The sequence below is a fragment of the Hibiscus syriacus genome, unplaced genomic scaffold, assembly GCF_006381635.1.
Source record: "Hibiscus syriacus cultivar Baekdansim isolate YM2019G1 unplaced genomic scaffold, ASM638163v2 tig00110264_pilon, whole genome shotgun sequence".
Taxonomy (NCBI): Eukaryota; Viridiplantae; Streptophyta; class Magnoliopsida; order Malvales; family Malvaceae; genus Hibiscus; species Hibiscus syriacus.
The window spans coordinates 314,129-330,611 of record NW_024062653.1 but is presented as its reverse complement, the minus strand read 5'-3'; the positions used below and the strand labels follow the sequence as shown (position 1 = coordinate 330,611).

Here is a 16,483-nt window from a genome sequence, read left to right as displayed (position 1 = left end):
TGCTAGCTGCACAAAGGGGGCAAATTATATCTATCTAGGCCACTTTGCTGGCTCGGAACGCGCAAAAAAAAAAAGGCGACTGCCAGTGCCAAAAGGCATGGGAATAGCTGAGTCGGCTGCCTTTCTCCTAGGGTGTGCTTGCAATCTTAGTGTGCTCAACTCTGCTTTCATTCCCACGTAAAATACATGAACACCGCATTCCTCTACCATGATACAATCATTGTTGATGTGGAATTCAAATGACGCCTCCTCATAAGCATCGTCTATTGTAATCAGATTCTCACTAAACAGGATCGTCGCATCATCACCCTCGTAGGCGCATGGGTTCTTATCACCAATGCTGCACCTGCCACTGAACTTTCTGCCGCCTGCAGCTCTCAGTTGGTAATTACAGAAAAATACGACATATTGGTTTCCAAGGGTTATATCGGCCACAAGACTGACAGCAAAAGCCAAGAATCTGCTCCCGCTACACTCATTTGGGGCTAGCTTTAAGGTTAACGAAGAATTAACACTTCGATGCTCAAACTCATGTGCTGCAATTTCATTTCCCGGGAAACAACAAAACAATTGATTTCGACAAAAGATCCTATTATAATCTTGTCCACGTCTCCCTGTCCTCTTTATCCTTCCCTCTTCCCTCCTTGCCCATCTCTGTGCTATGGATTGAATTTGAAACACCGCGTTTGCCTCAATGCTTTTAATTGAATCTTGATTCAAGCTTTTGCAATCACAAAATAACAAGTAAACCTGTTCATCACCATCACCATCACCATCTTTGAAAAAATCGAATCGGTATAAATTATGATCAGTGAACGATACTTTTTCCAATGATGTGCAATGACTTGCATGCAGTAACCACAGATATCGTGGAGGCTCTGAGAGCGATTTAAGGCTTCTGCAATTACTAAGATCCAGCTCACGGAGAGATTCCAACTTTGAAATATTGCTCGATACATTGTTTACCTTTGAGTTTCTCAAGTTCAACTTTTTAAGTCCAGTGTGATGTTCGATAGAATCAGGCACCTCTTCTCTTCCCATGTCTGATAAATTTAACTCAGAAATAACATTTGGAAGCTCAGGAAACTTCTTGAGTTTACGACATCCCCTAAAGTTAAACCCTTTAAGAGATTGAGGCAAGGAAGTTCAATCAAATTTTCACACCCTATGCATACAATGCCTTCAAGGTTGATGGCTCCGATAGATTGGGGATCTTCCTTTGTTTCTTGCAATAAATAAGATCAGTTGTCCTTAAATTAACAAGATCCTGCATAATAATAAATAAAAAAAAAACTATATTACTCCATAGCATTATCTACTTAGTTTGTGGTGTATAAAAATATAAAATACCTGATTATCTTCATTCCAAAGTTGTTCCATATGACCGTATGGTAATCTCAACACAAGAAGATTTTTTAGATTAAAACTCGGTGACAAAGATTTGAAGGGATAATACTGCCAACAAAGATATCTTAGCTCATCAGGAAGTGATACACTTTCAACAGCTTCATATGCATGTAACTTTTCATTTCAATCATACGACAAAACCCCATGAACAAAGAAGTAGATATATCTAAGATTAAGCATATTGTCAGAAACCAAAGGACTTAACCGTAGGTTATCAATTTGGGTCATGTCTAACTTCATTCCTTCAATTAAATATGTACCCTGAAAATTATCAATATTCATCGGCATTCCATTAAATCACTCATTATATCTAGCCAAGCGGAGCCCGTATATATTAAGGGATGCCAATTGACACCCTAAAGTTTCAGAATTTTCTTTTTTACCCATATAAAATATATAATACATAATATAAAAGAAAAAATGACACCTTTTAGAAATGTTTTGATACCTTTTAAAAAAGAAACTGACCTCATATTTTAAAAAATATTTAAAATTCAAAATTTTCACTTAAAAAAAAATTCTTCATATAATTTATGAATTTGAGACCCCAAAATTTTTTTTATAGCTCCGCCCCTTATCTGAGCACTAGATACAATTAACACTTACTTTATTATATCTGAGCACTTGATTCACATCTTTGGGATTCCATATTCGACCGCGTTTTCCAGTGTCTTTAGATTCTTGGTGAATAACGTCCTTGCCCATCTCTTCAAGCATATCATGCATAGAAATACTTCCAAAATATCCGACATCAAGTAGGCACTTATCAACCAAATTGTTTATTCCACTTACTACACCCTTATAGTAACCACTTAGAATTGTTTCTACAGTATCCTTGTGTTCCCAGTTAAAGAAGCATGCTATATCAAGAAATATATTCTTCTCTAGCTCATCCAGCCCCTCATAGCTACTCTTCAAAATCTGTAAAATCTTTGGCTGTGCATACTCCTTTAGTTTATCTACCTCGCTTTCCCAGTCTTTTCTGCACATTTTATATAGTTTAGAACCCAAGATTTTAAGAGCAAGTGGACTGCCTTGGGCGTACTGCACAAACTTGTATGATAGATCTTGAAAATCAACAGCAGGATTCAACATCTTGAATGCAAATGAAGAGAACAGTATAAGAGAATCATCCTTGTTTAATTTCTTTACCTCGTGTATTTCGTCAGCTCCTCCATTCTTAAGCACTTGCCTACCTCTCCATGTTACAATAATTTTACTTCCTTCGCCAAAATATTTAACACCCATGAAATCTATTTGGTCGGAGTCATTAACATCGTCATGTACAAGAATTGATTTTATGTTGTTGAGCCTCTGTTGGGTTAAAGTTGACCCTATGGAGGGGGTGTCTACACAAGTTTTTGAGTTTAATAGTTTTGAAAGAAACTCATTTCGTAAAGATTCTTTTCCCTGTTTCTCTATTCTCTCTTTTAACATTTTGAAGGAAATAACGACCTTGAAACATATGAGAGATTTCTTTATACACAGCTTCAGCAAGGGTTGTTTTGCCTATACCACCCATTCCCCAAAGTTCTATTAGTCTATTATCTCCTTGTTTGATCAGCTTCAAAATCATCTTTTTCTGATCATCTATACCAACCAATTCTTCATAAACACTTCTAGACTTATTATTCAACTTTTCTATGACATATTGAACGACATCTTTAATGTATTCGGAATCAGGTCTGGAAAATGATTTTGAAAAAAAGTGAAAATCAAAAGAAAGACAAATCAAAATATAAGAAGAGAGTATATATTTTTATAGTTACCTATCGGATTTGCCTCCGTCTATATGCCACCCTTTTAATTTACCGATGTCAACAAATGCAGCTTTCCATCGCTTGACCTCATCAAGTGGCCTATTTGGTTCATGCTCTTCAAAGGATGTTCTGAAACTTCCACCGAGATTTCGTACATCGGAAGGGTCAACATGGTAAAAGATGGGAAGAGCAGTATGTTGTTGAGAGACCTTGCGCCCCATGACCATGATGTAAGAGAGTTCGGCTAAGTATGATTTCGAAGAAGCGTAGTTGGCAGACCAGACGATTATCGAGATATTGCAGGCTGCAATTGCTTGGGAGAGAGAGTGTGAAAGTTGCACCCCTTTCTCCAATTTTTCTTCATCGAAGAAGACATTCATTCCGGTGTCTTTCAAAGCTTGAAGTAGATGGCCGGTGAAGTCACGTATCTTCACCTCCGAAGCTCAAGAAAACTTGATACTTCAATTCATCAGAAGAAGCCATGTAAGAGTAGTGATTGTGTGAGGCAAGAGGGAGAAGAAATCACAATACTTTGCTTTGCTCGCCTTGTTTTATTCATAGACATGTTATCTCCCAATTCTAAAAAGCTTGGCTGTTGCTTTGTTTTTTTTTCTTGACACATACATATATTATATTAACATTGGATTCTTTTTCATCGTTGAGCTAAAAAAATATCATCTCCAGTCAAGAAAGAACCTAATATCAATCTTTTATCTCTAAATATTAACATTGTACTCAAGAGACAAACTTTTATGTTTAAGATTTTAACATTATATTCAAGGATAGATGTAGCATTTTATGCACTGAATAGTTGGATGGAGCCCTTTTGCGGCTAAGTCCATCTCGGAACATGAACCTACATCTTACGCATTTTTAGTGTGCCCCTTGCAGACGGTGAATCACAAGTAGGGTTGAAGGTAAAAGAAAAAGGAAATCATCACCATCCCAACGAATGATATTTCATATCAAATCCAATGAATTGCAATTTCAGGACCCTACATTTTGGCTGATTGGTGATGCTAATTTAAGCCCACTTTGTTTGCTTTTGTGAGGGCTCCATGAGATTATGATTAAAACACCGGGAGAATCAAATGAGAGACGACAAAAGAAAGCCACCAAAATCTTCCTTCTTCGAGATAAACTCTTGATAAATTACGTAGGAGGTAACTTGGAATTTTTCGGTCCACTCTTTTCTCGAGATACTTCGATTATATTCTAGATAAAACTTTTGAATTCTTGTAATTTTATCTTATAAAATAAATTTACAAATATAAATTCAGAATCAAGAAATTTGATATACAAATAATTAGGGATGGGCATGGTATCTGAACCCGACGGGTTCCAATCCGACCAGACCCAATAGGGTCGGTTTTTTTTTAAAAAAAAATCGGATTCGGATTTAGAGAAATAATATTTTTTTATTATTTCGAGTCGGGTCAGGTGAAATCTTATTTCATGCGGGTCGGATCTTGGGTGGTGGAGTTATTGTTCTCGGATCGAGTCGGGTGGACCAAATACCCGATCCATGCCCATCCCTATAAATAATGACATTAACACAAAATTTATACAAAATGAGCATTTTCACTTCATTGTGGGGTTCAATGACATCTTTATCTTTCTTATGAAGAAAATATAGAAAAAGATAAATGGTTCATAGATACGCAGCATAAAAGCAAAAACAAGACATGTTCCACCACCCCCAACTTCTTACAAATAATATCAATTAGATCACTGTTGAATCCATGATTGAATAGGAGCTCCCAACAATCGATTTTTTCCACATGTATGTCCGCACAATTCTCTTTGTTGTCCGTTTCCACCAAGCATTGCAGATAATGCTTTTGCCAAAGCATGCTCCTTTCTTCAAAAATCGAAATGAGGTATAAGTCTTTAATTTTTAGATCATGATCAAGGTGATTAAAGAACTGGCTCCATTCATCCATGTCCATGGACCATTAGCATATGAAGCTGTAAAAGGTTAAAAATTAAAAGAAAAGTTGTTGAAATGACAGCCGAAAAATGGCCAACACATGATTTTGGTTTGACCAATAAAAAGTTAAAAGAAGGAATCACACCAATCACCATCTTGAATATGAACATCACAACCATTATTAGCTCAATCAACAGTGCCTCAATCATAGATATGCCTAATAAAACCCAACCCACATCTCCACATTGTTGCAAATATGGAGAATTGTTACCAAACCTTGCCAATTGAATCTTCTTCTTTCATAGTTCCATGGCCATTTGAGCCTCCTTTCTCGGCTTCAAGCTCGGCCCGGTGCCACGGTTTCACTTCGTCGACGACACCTGGTGCTACGACTGCTTCCAAAAGCCATAGCGAAGCCGAGAAGCGGCGGAGGGATCGGATTAATGCACAGCTTGCAGCTCTGAGGAAACTGATCCCCAAGTCTAACAAGGTATGATTTGCAGAAAATTTTGGCTATTTGCAATGCTGGAAACTAATATTTAGATCAATTCTTTGTTATTGGACAAATTTTGTTTTTGGTCCCTATACTATGTTCAACTTTCTAATTTAGTCTCTATTTAGTTTAATATTTTTTTTAACTTCACAATATCATTAGTTAATCCAAATAATTAATAATGTTGTTAGACTACTGAACGCTATTATTTGTTAACTATTTGGACTAACAAATGAAATTATAAAAATAGAGAAGCCAAATTAAAATATAAGGATAGAATATCAATTTTGAGCATAGTAGAGGGACTAAAAGAATAGCTTGATCTTCTTTTAATGTGCAGATGGATAAGGCAGTGTTATTAGGAAGTGCAAAAGAGCAAGTGAAGGATCTAAAGCGGAAAGCAGCCGAAATCAACAAAGCCTTCATTCTACCTACCGAAACCGATGAAGTAACCGTAGATTGTGACATTCCCGAAGACAAGATGTTAATGAGGGTGTCGGTTTGTTGCGATGATCGGCCGGAAGTGTTTGCGGAGCTCATCCGAGTGCTCAAAGGGCAGAGTTTAAGAATTGTTAAGGCTGAGATTTCAAGTGTAGGTGGAAGAATCAAAAGCGGTTTCATCGTTTGCATGTTCAATGTTGGTTTTACTTGCACATAAAGTGTGGAGTAAATTTTTGTATGAATTATAATTATATAAAATCCCACATCCATAGTTATTGTTTGGTTTAATTACAAACCGATACTTAAACTATGCCATTTTTTGTCAAAAACTTTCAATTTTTTTGTCAAAAAACTTTATTTTCTTCTCAAATTACTCATAATATGAGTTTCTTCTACTGTTTAACATTCCATATAAAGATCTAAGCGTATCTGCAATGATTTTACCAAGCAATTGCAACTGACAATCATAAAAGCCATCAAAAACACAAATCTTAAAGCAAAAAAGCTCCAACATTAATCAATAAAATGAAAATGGTTCAACAAAGATACAAGAAAACTAAGCCATGAAAAATGAAAGACACCATTCAACCATTAAAACAAAATGCGCTCATCAAACAAATAGCCGTGAAGACAAAAATTAAAAGGACTACTTAGATCTTTGCCTCATCTCTTCCTCTTCAACCTTCTCATACGCTTCTTCTTCCACTGCAAATGACCCAAAACAAAAACAAAAACAAAAACATTTATCAAAGTCTAAATAAAAAATAACTAATGAATGGTGGTTTTCTTTTACCTTAGCTCTCATGGCTGAAAGGCTTCGAAATTGGTTTCTTTCTGCAGTCTGATCTTGGGTTTCCGTTCTTCTACAGAGACAGCGGCGATACTGATGTTGAATTAAAATCTTAGTTATATATATATAAGCGTAAAGCCCTAAGGCTTAAAGGCCTCTAGGCAATTGTCAAGACCTTAACACTTGGGCCACTAATTTATTTTATGTTAAGCTAGCTTAGGTCCAATACCTTTTTACCCAATTTCTTTGTTTTTTGTTATTTTCCAAAATTAATTATGCAATGTAAAATAGTTTTAATATATCAAATTATATTATTATACAATATATTATGCTTAAGTTATGAATTCATTCTATATATTTATGTATTTTTTTCGATTTTAAAATTGTATTCTTTACACAACTAGTATATAAATAATGTACATAGATTAATAGAATTTAAAATAATTAAATTACTGAACAAAAACTAAATGAAATTTATACATAATAAATAATATAATTTGACATAATAAATTTAATAATTATTGTTTCTACCAGAAAGTAATCTATTCTAAGTAAGAGATTTTAAGTGCTCCGGTTTTATAGGATATCGGTTTTCGCGCTAAGGTTGGTTAACTGCATGGTGATCGGTGTTCAACCTGCTGCGGAGGCAGTTGGTTAGCATTCTCCAATGACTGTAGATCCCTCGAGTAGTAAGATGAGTTTGAATAATATGGCTGGCTTAGAGTGGTTTGTTGTTTTTTATGTTGTGATGCCTTTGGGTACTGTGGTTGCGCATGATGGAAAGATTGAGAGGGAGCAGACGGGGTTTGGACCATCTGTATCCCAGGGGAGTAAACATTCATATGCGACTATGGTAGTGGACTTGGGCATAGTGGATGATTTTGCCAAAAGTTTCTTTGAAGGGATAAACATTACCTTCAATAAGGGTGACGTGGTGGTAGATAAAAGCGACTCGTATCCTATTATCACCTTCTCGGATAGGTTACATGTTTCCATTGATGAGAAAATGAAGTTGTCTTTTGTTGTACGTTTGTTGGTAGCTATCTAACGGTCCAACCATGGAGTCGAAACTTTTCTACATCCAAAAACCACCAATCTCAGGTAGTTGTCTGGATTCGCCTCCCGGGTTTGCTTTATATGTACTATATGAAATCTCTCTTTGGGTTGATAGTTGCTGAAATTGGAAAAGTGGTCAAAGTAGACTATAATACCAATGTTGGGGAGAGATGGAAATTCGCTAGGCTAGTGGTTGTGGTTGACCTGAACAAGCTGTTGTTACCGTGTATTGGTATTGATAATTTCATCCAATAAATTGAATATAAGGGTTTGTAGTCTATTTGTTATAAATATGGAGTCTACGGCCACATTTAGGATGCTTATGGTAAACAGGTGATTGTTGATTCGGAGAGGGATGCTCCTGCCTATCCAGGGCAGTCGGAGGAAATTTTAGGAGTAAGGGGTTCATGATAAGACTTTTATGGTCCATGGATGGTAGTAGCGAATCGACGACATCTTACTAAAAAGGTCCCTAGTGAATGGGGGTATCCAAGGTAGCCTTGGAACAAAGTGGAAAGTCACACTTTGATGTTCTTCAAAGTTTGGACAAGGAGAATATTGGCACGGGGTTAACAAAAGTCAATGTTGATATAGTGAGTTTCGAAAATTCTAGGAAGGAAGTTGGAAGTTCATCAAAAGGTAAGGATCCCATCTCAAATACTGCTCCTCATAGGGAGACTGGTTTAGCTAAGCAACATGGTCCTTCTAGGAAAGCTGGTTTAAACTCTGATTCTACCAAAACTACTCCTCGTAGGGATGTTTTAAAAGAAATTCCAATGAATAATTTAAACATTAGGAGAGCCTAGTGGGATCATCAAACGACTTTCATGTGGAGTCTTTGTCTCCAAGAATGGTTGTCCAACTCAAGCGACATGAACCAATAATCCCTACTAGAAATCACTCAGCTGTTTCTATTATCGAGGAAGGAAAGAGTAAGTCAGTGTCTGGTCGTAATCGTAATGACACAGGGAAGTTGGGTGTGCGTAAAATCAGACGTGAGACTACTTTGAAAGTGTCGAGTATTAAGAAATCGATAGGTCTTAAACGCTCTAACCACTCCCTAAATATTGATTGGGTTCAAGCAGTTGTAGCAAAAGTGGAGCCTCTGGTTGGAAGTGATTTTCAACAATCAGCCAACGTGCATATTCATGTCCAATCAGAGGTGGATGCCAACCAGAAAATGGTAGGTCTGACGAATGCCAAGGCGAGCATGGTGTCGTTTGATGATTGGGTCTAAGTGGCCATCATTTTTAAGTTTGTTTTAATGATTGATTTCTTTTTTTTCTTCTTCTTTGGAATAGCCAAGGGGTGGTTAGCCTGGCTTATCGTCGTCCTGTTAAACATGTGATGCAAGATCATAATCTGTCATTTGTGGCTTTAATGGAAACTGGAGTTAGTGGTGTAAAAGCGGATAATATTATCTGTTGACTAGGTTTCCCAAACTCTTTCCGGGTTGAAATCTATGGGTTCAGTGGAGGGATTTGGCTGCTTTGGTCAGATGCCGTTCAAGTAACTATTTTTTGGGTTTCAAATCAGTTCGTACAATCAAGGGTTCATCTGCTCAGATAGGGCCCTTCGATTTATGCTAATGCGGTGTATGCTAGCCCACGGGTGTCAATCATAAACAATATTTGGGATATGTTGGAGAATCTTAATCCAAGATAGAAGTGTTTGTGTTTTCTTGGGGGGACTTTAATGCAATCCTCCGTCATTCTAAGCATCGATTGAGAGCCTCTTCCGGGGATGAGAAGAGTAAAGGTTTCATGTTGGGGAAATCGAGTTATTTCCCACATGAACGTAGTTTCAAAATTGACCTAAAATATCAATATCAAAACCACCAAAGGTTGCACAGCAGATAAACCTGCCAAACTATTGAATATTGAAACACAATGGAAAAACCGAATAAAAAAAAATAAAGGAGAGAACATACCAAATTTACGAGGTTCGAAGAGAATATCGTCTACTCCTCGGGCACTACACTGGATGATAACTTCTCTATATCGCCAATATTACAACAAATGGAATTCTTTAGAATTCCCAAAGTGGGAGAATGAAGAATACAAGAGGAAGAGAGAACTTGTTTTGGGATGATTTCTAATGAAATACTTAGGCCTATTTATAGTTGAGTTTTAAGGACTAAACTTATAAATAACCTAATATTTTAGGGATTAAACATGAAAAATAAGTTGGCCACCTACCAAAGAATTTTCCAATGTGTACAAGTTAGCCACCAAATATGAAATTCCCATGTTCAAAGTTTGGCCACCAACCAAGATGAAATTTCTAATAAGTTGGCCACCAACCAAGATGAAATTTCCAACTTGCCAACTTAATTTCAAGCCAAATCTAACAAATCTCCACCTTGGCTTGAAATTACCAAGCCTACTCAACTTCTTCAACTCCCCAAATTTGTAGTGCCTCTAATTGCGCTCACAAGCGACGCACACCCGAAGGTGTTCATACTTTCAGGATGTTAATCAAGTTCAAACAATGATTGAACTTGATTACTGTTACCACCTTGATCATCATATCTGCAGGATTTTCTGATGTCGCAATTTTTTGAAGTATAATCTTTCCTTCTTCAAAGATCTCCCGCACAAAGTGATACCTCACATCGATATGCTTAGTCCTTGAATGGTAGACTTGATTTTTCGCTAAGTGAATAGCGCTCTGACTGTCACAATAGAGACTAATGTGACTTTGAACAACTCCCAAGTCTTCCATCAACCCGTTAAGCCAAATTGTTTCCTTTACAGCCTCTGAAACTGCCATGTATTCTGCCTCTGTAGTAGACAAGGCCACCGTAGATTGCAATGTAGACTTCCAACTTACTGGGGCTTTAGCAAGAGTAAACAAATACCCAGTAGTTGATCGGCGCTTATCCAAATCACCAGCATAATCAGAATCAATATATCCAACCACACACTGACCAAGTGTTTCATCCTGTTCAAAAACTAAACCAACATCCACGGTTTGTTGGAGAGACCGTATAATCCATTTCACAGCTTGCCAATGTCCTTCTCCAGGATCATGCATGTACTTGCTCATAACTCCAACTACTTGTGAAATGTCAGGACGCGTATACACACCATTGCATACATCAAGCTCCCAACTGCATTAGCATATGGAACTTTTGCCATATACTCTCGTTCTTCGTTAGTTTTAGGAGATAATTGAGAACTAAGTTTCAAATGAGAAGCCAGTGGGATACTTACATGTTTGGTCTTTTCATTCATGCCAAAACATTGTAATACCTTTCTCAGATATTATTTCAGTGTTAAACAAAGATTCCCTCCCTCTCTTTCTCTGCTTATCTCCATACCAAGAACCTTCTTGGCCTCACCTAGATCTTTCATCTCAAACTCTTGATTCAACTGAGCCTTTAATTTGTCTATCTCCTTTTGACTCTTCGAAGCGATCAACATATCGTTAACGTACAAGAGAAGATAAATGAAAGATCCATCTTTGTGCTTTTGTAAATACACACAATGATCATATTTACCTCTAGTGTACTTTTGCCTCCTCATAAAGCTATCAAATCGCTTGTACCACTGCCTCGGAGATTGCTTCAATCCATATAGCGATTTGTTCAGCTTACAAACCTATTTCTCATGACCACCATCTTTGTATCATCTCCTATTCTAAATCACCATGCAAGAAATCCGTCTTTACATCAAGTTGAGCTAGCTCCAAATTCAACTGTGCTACCAAGGCCAACAATATTCTAATGGAGGAATGCTTCACAATAGGGGAAAATACTTCATTGTAGTCGATTCCCTCCTTTTGAGCGTAGCCTTTAGCTACCAACCGTGCCTTGTAGAGAACATCTTTCTTGCTATGAGATCCATCTTTATTTGCAAATACCCACTTGCTTCTAATTGCTCTTTTACCTTTCGGTAATTGTGCCAGTTTCCAAGTATTGTTCTTTTGGAGAGATTGCATTTCTTCATCCATGGAACTTTTCCACTTATCACTTTCCAACCTTTGTATTGCTTCTTGGTAAGTGATAGGGATATCATCATCAACAACTGGAAGAGCATAAGCCACCATATCAACAAATCGAGCAGGTCTACGAATTTCTCTCATTGGCCTTGTAACTGCAAGTGGTTCTAGTGTCTCTAATGGTTCTTGGGTTTGAACCTCTTCATATTTTGATTCTTCTATTGGAGTTGAAGAATCAATTGCATCAACTTCTGGGATCATCGTCTGCTGAAACTCCACCTGTTTTGGAGTATGCTCCACCTGTTGCGGAGAACTACTTGTCTGGACAGCTTCATTTGTTACCTTCTTTATTAGGGCATATTCATCAAAGGTAATATCTCTGCTACAAATTATCTTCTTGGTGTTTAAACACCAAAGGCGGTATCCCTTCACTCCATGGGTGATTCCCATAAAGAGAGCCTTCTTTGTTCTCGGATCAAACTTGGATTTCTTCACATGATAATAGGCAGTGGATCCAAATACATGTAAGGAATCATAATCAGTAGCAGGTTTTCCAGACCATACCTCCAATGGTGTTTTTCCTCCTACCGCTGATGACAGTAGACGATTGATGAGATGGCCAGCATATGTCACAGCCTCAGCCCAAAATGTCTTGCCTAACCCAGCATTAGACAACATACATCAAACTTTCTCCAATAATGTTCGATTCATACGCTCTGCCACCCCATTCTGTTATGGTGTATTTCTAATAGTGAAGTGGCGAACAACACCATACTCATGTCAAACGTCAAAGAATGAGTCACTTTTATATTCCCCTCCATTGTCCGTCCTAAGACGTTTGATCTTTCTACCAGCCTGGTTCTCGATCATATTTTTCCATTTCAGGAAAATTCGAAGCACTTCATCTTTAGACTTCATCGGATACACCCAAACTCTTTTGGAAAAGTCATATATAAAAGTTACAAAATAATGGTTTCCTCCCAAAGACGATGTCTTTGAAGGACCCCATACATCTGAGTGAATATAATCCACAATACCTTTTGTATTATGTATAGTGGTGCCAAACTTCACTCTCTTCTGCTTTACCAGAACAAAATGCTCGTAAAAGTTCAATTTGCAAGCCTTTGCACCTTTCAACAATCCTTTCTTTGCCAGAATTTGCAAGGAGTTTTATCCAGCATGTCCCAACCGCATATGCCACAACTGGGTTGCGTCCAAATCATCACCTCCGAAAGCTGCTACAACTGCTCCAATAATTGTACTACCTTGATAGTAATACAAATTATTTTTCCTGATGCCCTTCATCATCACAAGTGCACCATATGTGGCTTTTAAAACTCCATCTTTCATAGTGACTACTAAGCCTTTGGATTCCAAGGCTCCCAACAAGATGAGATTTTTCTTCAAACTGGGCACGTATCGGACATCCATCAGAACTCTGGTTGATCCATCTTGATTCTTCAATCGAATTGAACCTATCCCAACAGTTTACAGGCATTTTCATTGCCCATATAAATAACTCATGCATTTAGTTCTACTAAATTGGAGAATTACTCCTGATTAGGGGACATATGATAGGTGCAACCCGAATATAATATCCATTCATCTGAATGGAATGTTGTTGATGAAGCAACCAATGATGTGTCAGAGTCATTTGCATCATGCTCTGCAACACATGCATATGGAGTAGGTTTTTCTTTCTTCTTCAGCTTCAGACAATCTTTTTTCCAATGACCTTTCTCATGACAAAAGGCACATTCATCTTTTCCCAGTATGGACTTCGACTTTGATCTCCCTCTCCATTTTGGCTTTTGACTTTTTGAGCGACCTCTTGCCACCATGGCCTCCGCTGCTTCGTACTTGCTATCCTTCTTGGTTTTCTTCCTGAGCTCATAACTATACAAAGCAGCAGTTACATCTTTAAGGGTAACATTATCCTTACCATGAAGTAGCGTTGTCTCAAGGTGCTCAAATTCGTTTGGAAGAGATGAAAACAACATCAAGGACAAATCTTCATCTTTGAAGGTTTCATCCATGCCCAATAAGTTTTTCACTAGCTCATTGAACGCAATGATGTGTTCATTCATACTGGTGCCTGGATGATAATCAAATCTGAACAATCTTTTCTTCATGTGGAGACGATTCTGAGAGCTTTTCTTTAGGAATTTTTCCTCAAATGCTTTCTACATCTTACTTGCAGAAGTCTCATTCTTGTAGCCATACTTCTGCTCCCTGGAAAGACAAGATCGAATCGTGCTGCACGTCAAATGATTGATTGTTCCCTATTCTTTCTTCTTCATATATTCGAGGTTTTTTTCCTCAATGACGATGTCTAGACCCTATTAGAATAAAACGTCTAACACCTCACCTTGCCACATGCCAAAATGACCGGATCCATCGAACAACTCCATCGAGAAATTTGCATTTGACATCATCCCCCTCACCGGCCCGGATGAAGAGCTTGATGTCTTAACTGATCCGTATTTTGGCATTTTAATTCCAACAAACAATATTCAATAGCACGAACTGTATCTTTTCAGCAACAGAACCACCAAGATAACCTCAACCGAAGCTCTGATGCCAATTGTTGGAGAAATCGGGTTATTTCCCACACGAACGTAGTTTCAAAATTGAACTAAAATGCCAAGATCAAAACCACCAAAGGTTGCACAGCGGATAAACCTGTCAAACTATTGAATATTAAAACACAATGGAAAAACCGAATAAAAACAATAAAGGATATAACACACCAAATTTACGAGGTTCGACGAGAATATCGTCTACTCCTCGGGCACTACACCGAATGATAACTTCACTATATCACCAATATTACAACAAATGGAATTCTTTAGAATTCCCAAAGTGGGAGAATGAAGAATACAAGAGGAAGAGAGAACTTGTTTTGGGATGATTTCTAATGAAATACTTAGGCCTATTTATAGTTGAGTTTTAAGGACTAAACTTATAAATAACATAATATTTTAGGGATTAAACATGAAAAATAAGTTGGCCACCTACCAAAGAATTTTCCAATGTGTACAAGTTAGGCACCAAATATGAAATTCCCATGTTCAAAGTTTGGCCACCAACCAATATGAAATTTCTAATAAGTTGGCCACCAACCAAGATGAAATTTCCAACTTGCCAACCTAATTTCAAGCCAAATCTAACATTTCATTCAATTGTGTTTGATTCTGCTCTCTTAGAGGTTGGGTTTTGGGGAGCAGTGTTTACTTGGTGTAAGAGGATCTCTTTGTGGTTTGACCATTTTGAGGATTCGATCATGTTGTATATGGAGTAGGTAAGTTTGGATCATTACCAAATTTTACTCTGATCGTAAAGGTTTGCTTGATAAAGTCCCATTTCACTTTGTGTTTACGTGGCAAAACCATACAGTTTTGAAGCTCCTTTGTAATGCATGGAAGGGAAATGGTTCTATTTCAAGTAAACTCTCTTTTGTTTGGACATCACTTGAAGAGTGGAATAAGGTGTCGTTTGGGTCTATTGGTCGGATAAAGAGGTAATTATTCTCTAGATTACGAGGTATTGAGTGTGCACTCTCAAACAAACATTATTTATTCCTCTAGAAACTTGAAATACAATTAAATGAGGAGTTGGACACGATCATGTGACAGGAAGAGAGCTTGTGGATGCAGAAGTCTAGGTGTCAATGGTTTATCCAAGGGGACCAAAATACGATGTTTTTCCATACAAGTGCTCGTATGGGTCATCGGAAAAATTCTATCGAGATGCTTCGTTTAGCTAATGGTGTGTGGTGTAAGGACCTAGAGGCCCTAAAAAGGTAGTAAGATTATACGGACAACTTTTCATTAGGCAAGGTACTTGTGCCCCTGTGTCGAATATGTGTGGTAATTTTCCTTGAGTTAATGAGGCATTGATATCTTCTATCTTGTTTCGGTTCACTTTGAAGGAGGTGAAACAAGTTATTTTCGAAATGAATCCCTCTAAAACCCCGGGTGTTGATGTTTTCAGGCTTGATTTTTTTCAAAAGAATTGGGTGGTAATTGGAAATGATGTGTGTCGTGTGGTTATAGAGGCGTTTTAGGTTATGTTCCGGCAGAGTTGAACATAACTTTTCTTGTTCTCACACCCAAACTTGCAAACCCCAAAAACTTCTCTCAATTTCGACCCATAAGTCTCTACACTATTTTGTAAAAAAATATCACTAAGGCAATTGTCAACAGACTAAAGCCCTTAATGTCTACTTGGATTTCGAAAAATCAAACTAATTTTGTTCCAGATAGAAGCATCACGAATAATATCATTAGCCCAGGTAATCTTTTCAATGCGGTTTAAAACTAGCAAGATGGGGTGTATGTCTATACAGATTGAATTGGAGAAGGCATATGATGCTTTGAATAATGTAACAACAATTAGTGCAAGTATATACTATCTTATCAAGTAATAAAGTGGATGAAAAAAATTCATCGAGAATCATATCCACGTAGACTAGTATTACTTAAAGAATTGTTATAGCAATAAGTAAGTAAAATAATGGATTTGTGTAAGTGATACTGGGAACAAATCAATAAAAATATGATAGCTAAAATAAATTTGTGAAAAAAGATGTGAAGGGATGAAGGGAATCACAACAATGGCAATAAAAGTAATAATTTGGTTCAAGCTAAAGATTAGGGTTTTGT

The 16,483-nt window shown here is 37.3% G+C and overlaps 2 protein-coding genes and 1 long non-coding RNA gene across 3 annotated transcripts; 1 reads left to right on the top strand and 2 right to left on the bottom strand.

Moving 5' to 3' along the window:
• Positions 1-1,155: 1,155 nt before the first annotated feature.
• LOC120115485 (disease resistance protein RPV1-like) lies at positions 1,156-3,862 on the bottom strand. The gene is made up of 5 exons (XM_039136195.1): positions 3,177-3,862; positions 2,810-3,092; positions 2,014-2,778; positions 1,351-1,455; positions 1,156-1,267 (listed from the first exon to the last, which is right to left on the bottom strand). The coding sequence occupies exons 1-5, from the start codon at positions 3,545-3,547 to the stop codon at positions 1,166-1,168; spliced, it is 1,626 nt and encodes a 541-aa protein (XP_038992126.1). The 5' UTR covers positions 3,548-3,862; the 3' UTR covers positions 1,156-1,165.
• A 1,472-nt stretch (positions 3,863-5,334) lies between these two features.
• On the top strand, positions 5,335-6,304 carry LOC120115462 (transcription factor bHLH51-like). The gene is made up of 2 exons (XM_039136183.1): positions 5,335-5,587; positions 5,931-6,304. Exons 1-2 carry the CDS (start codon positions 5,354-5,356, stop codon positions 6,246-6,248), a joined length of 552 nt encoding a protein of 183 aa, XP_038992114.1. The 5' UTR covers positions 5,335-5,353; the 3' UTR covers positions 6,249-6,304.
• Positions 6,305-6,522: 218 nt separating this feature from the next.
• LOC120115474 lies at positions 6,523-6,908 on the bottom strand. Its single transcript, XR_005515485.1, has 2 exons — positions 6,825-6,908; positions 6,523-6,736 (listed from the first exon to the last, which is right to left on the bottom strand). It is a non-coding gene; the product is annotated as an uncharacterized LOC120115474 (long non-coding RNA).
• Between the last annotated feature and the right edge of the window lie 9,575 nt (positions 6,909-16,483).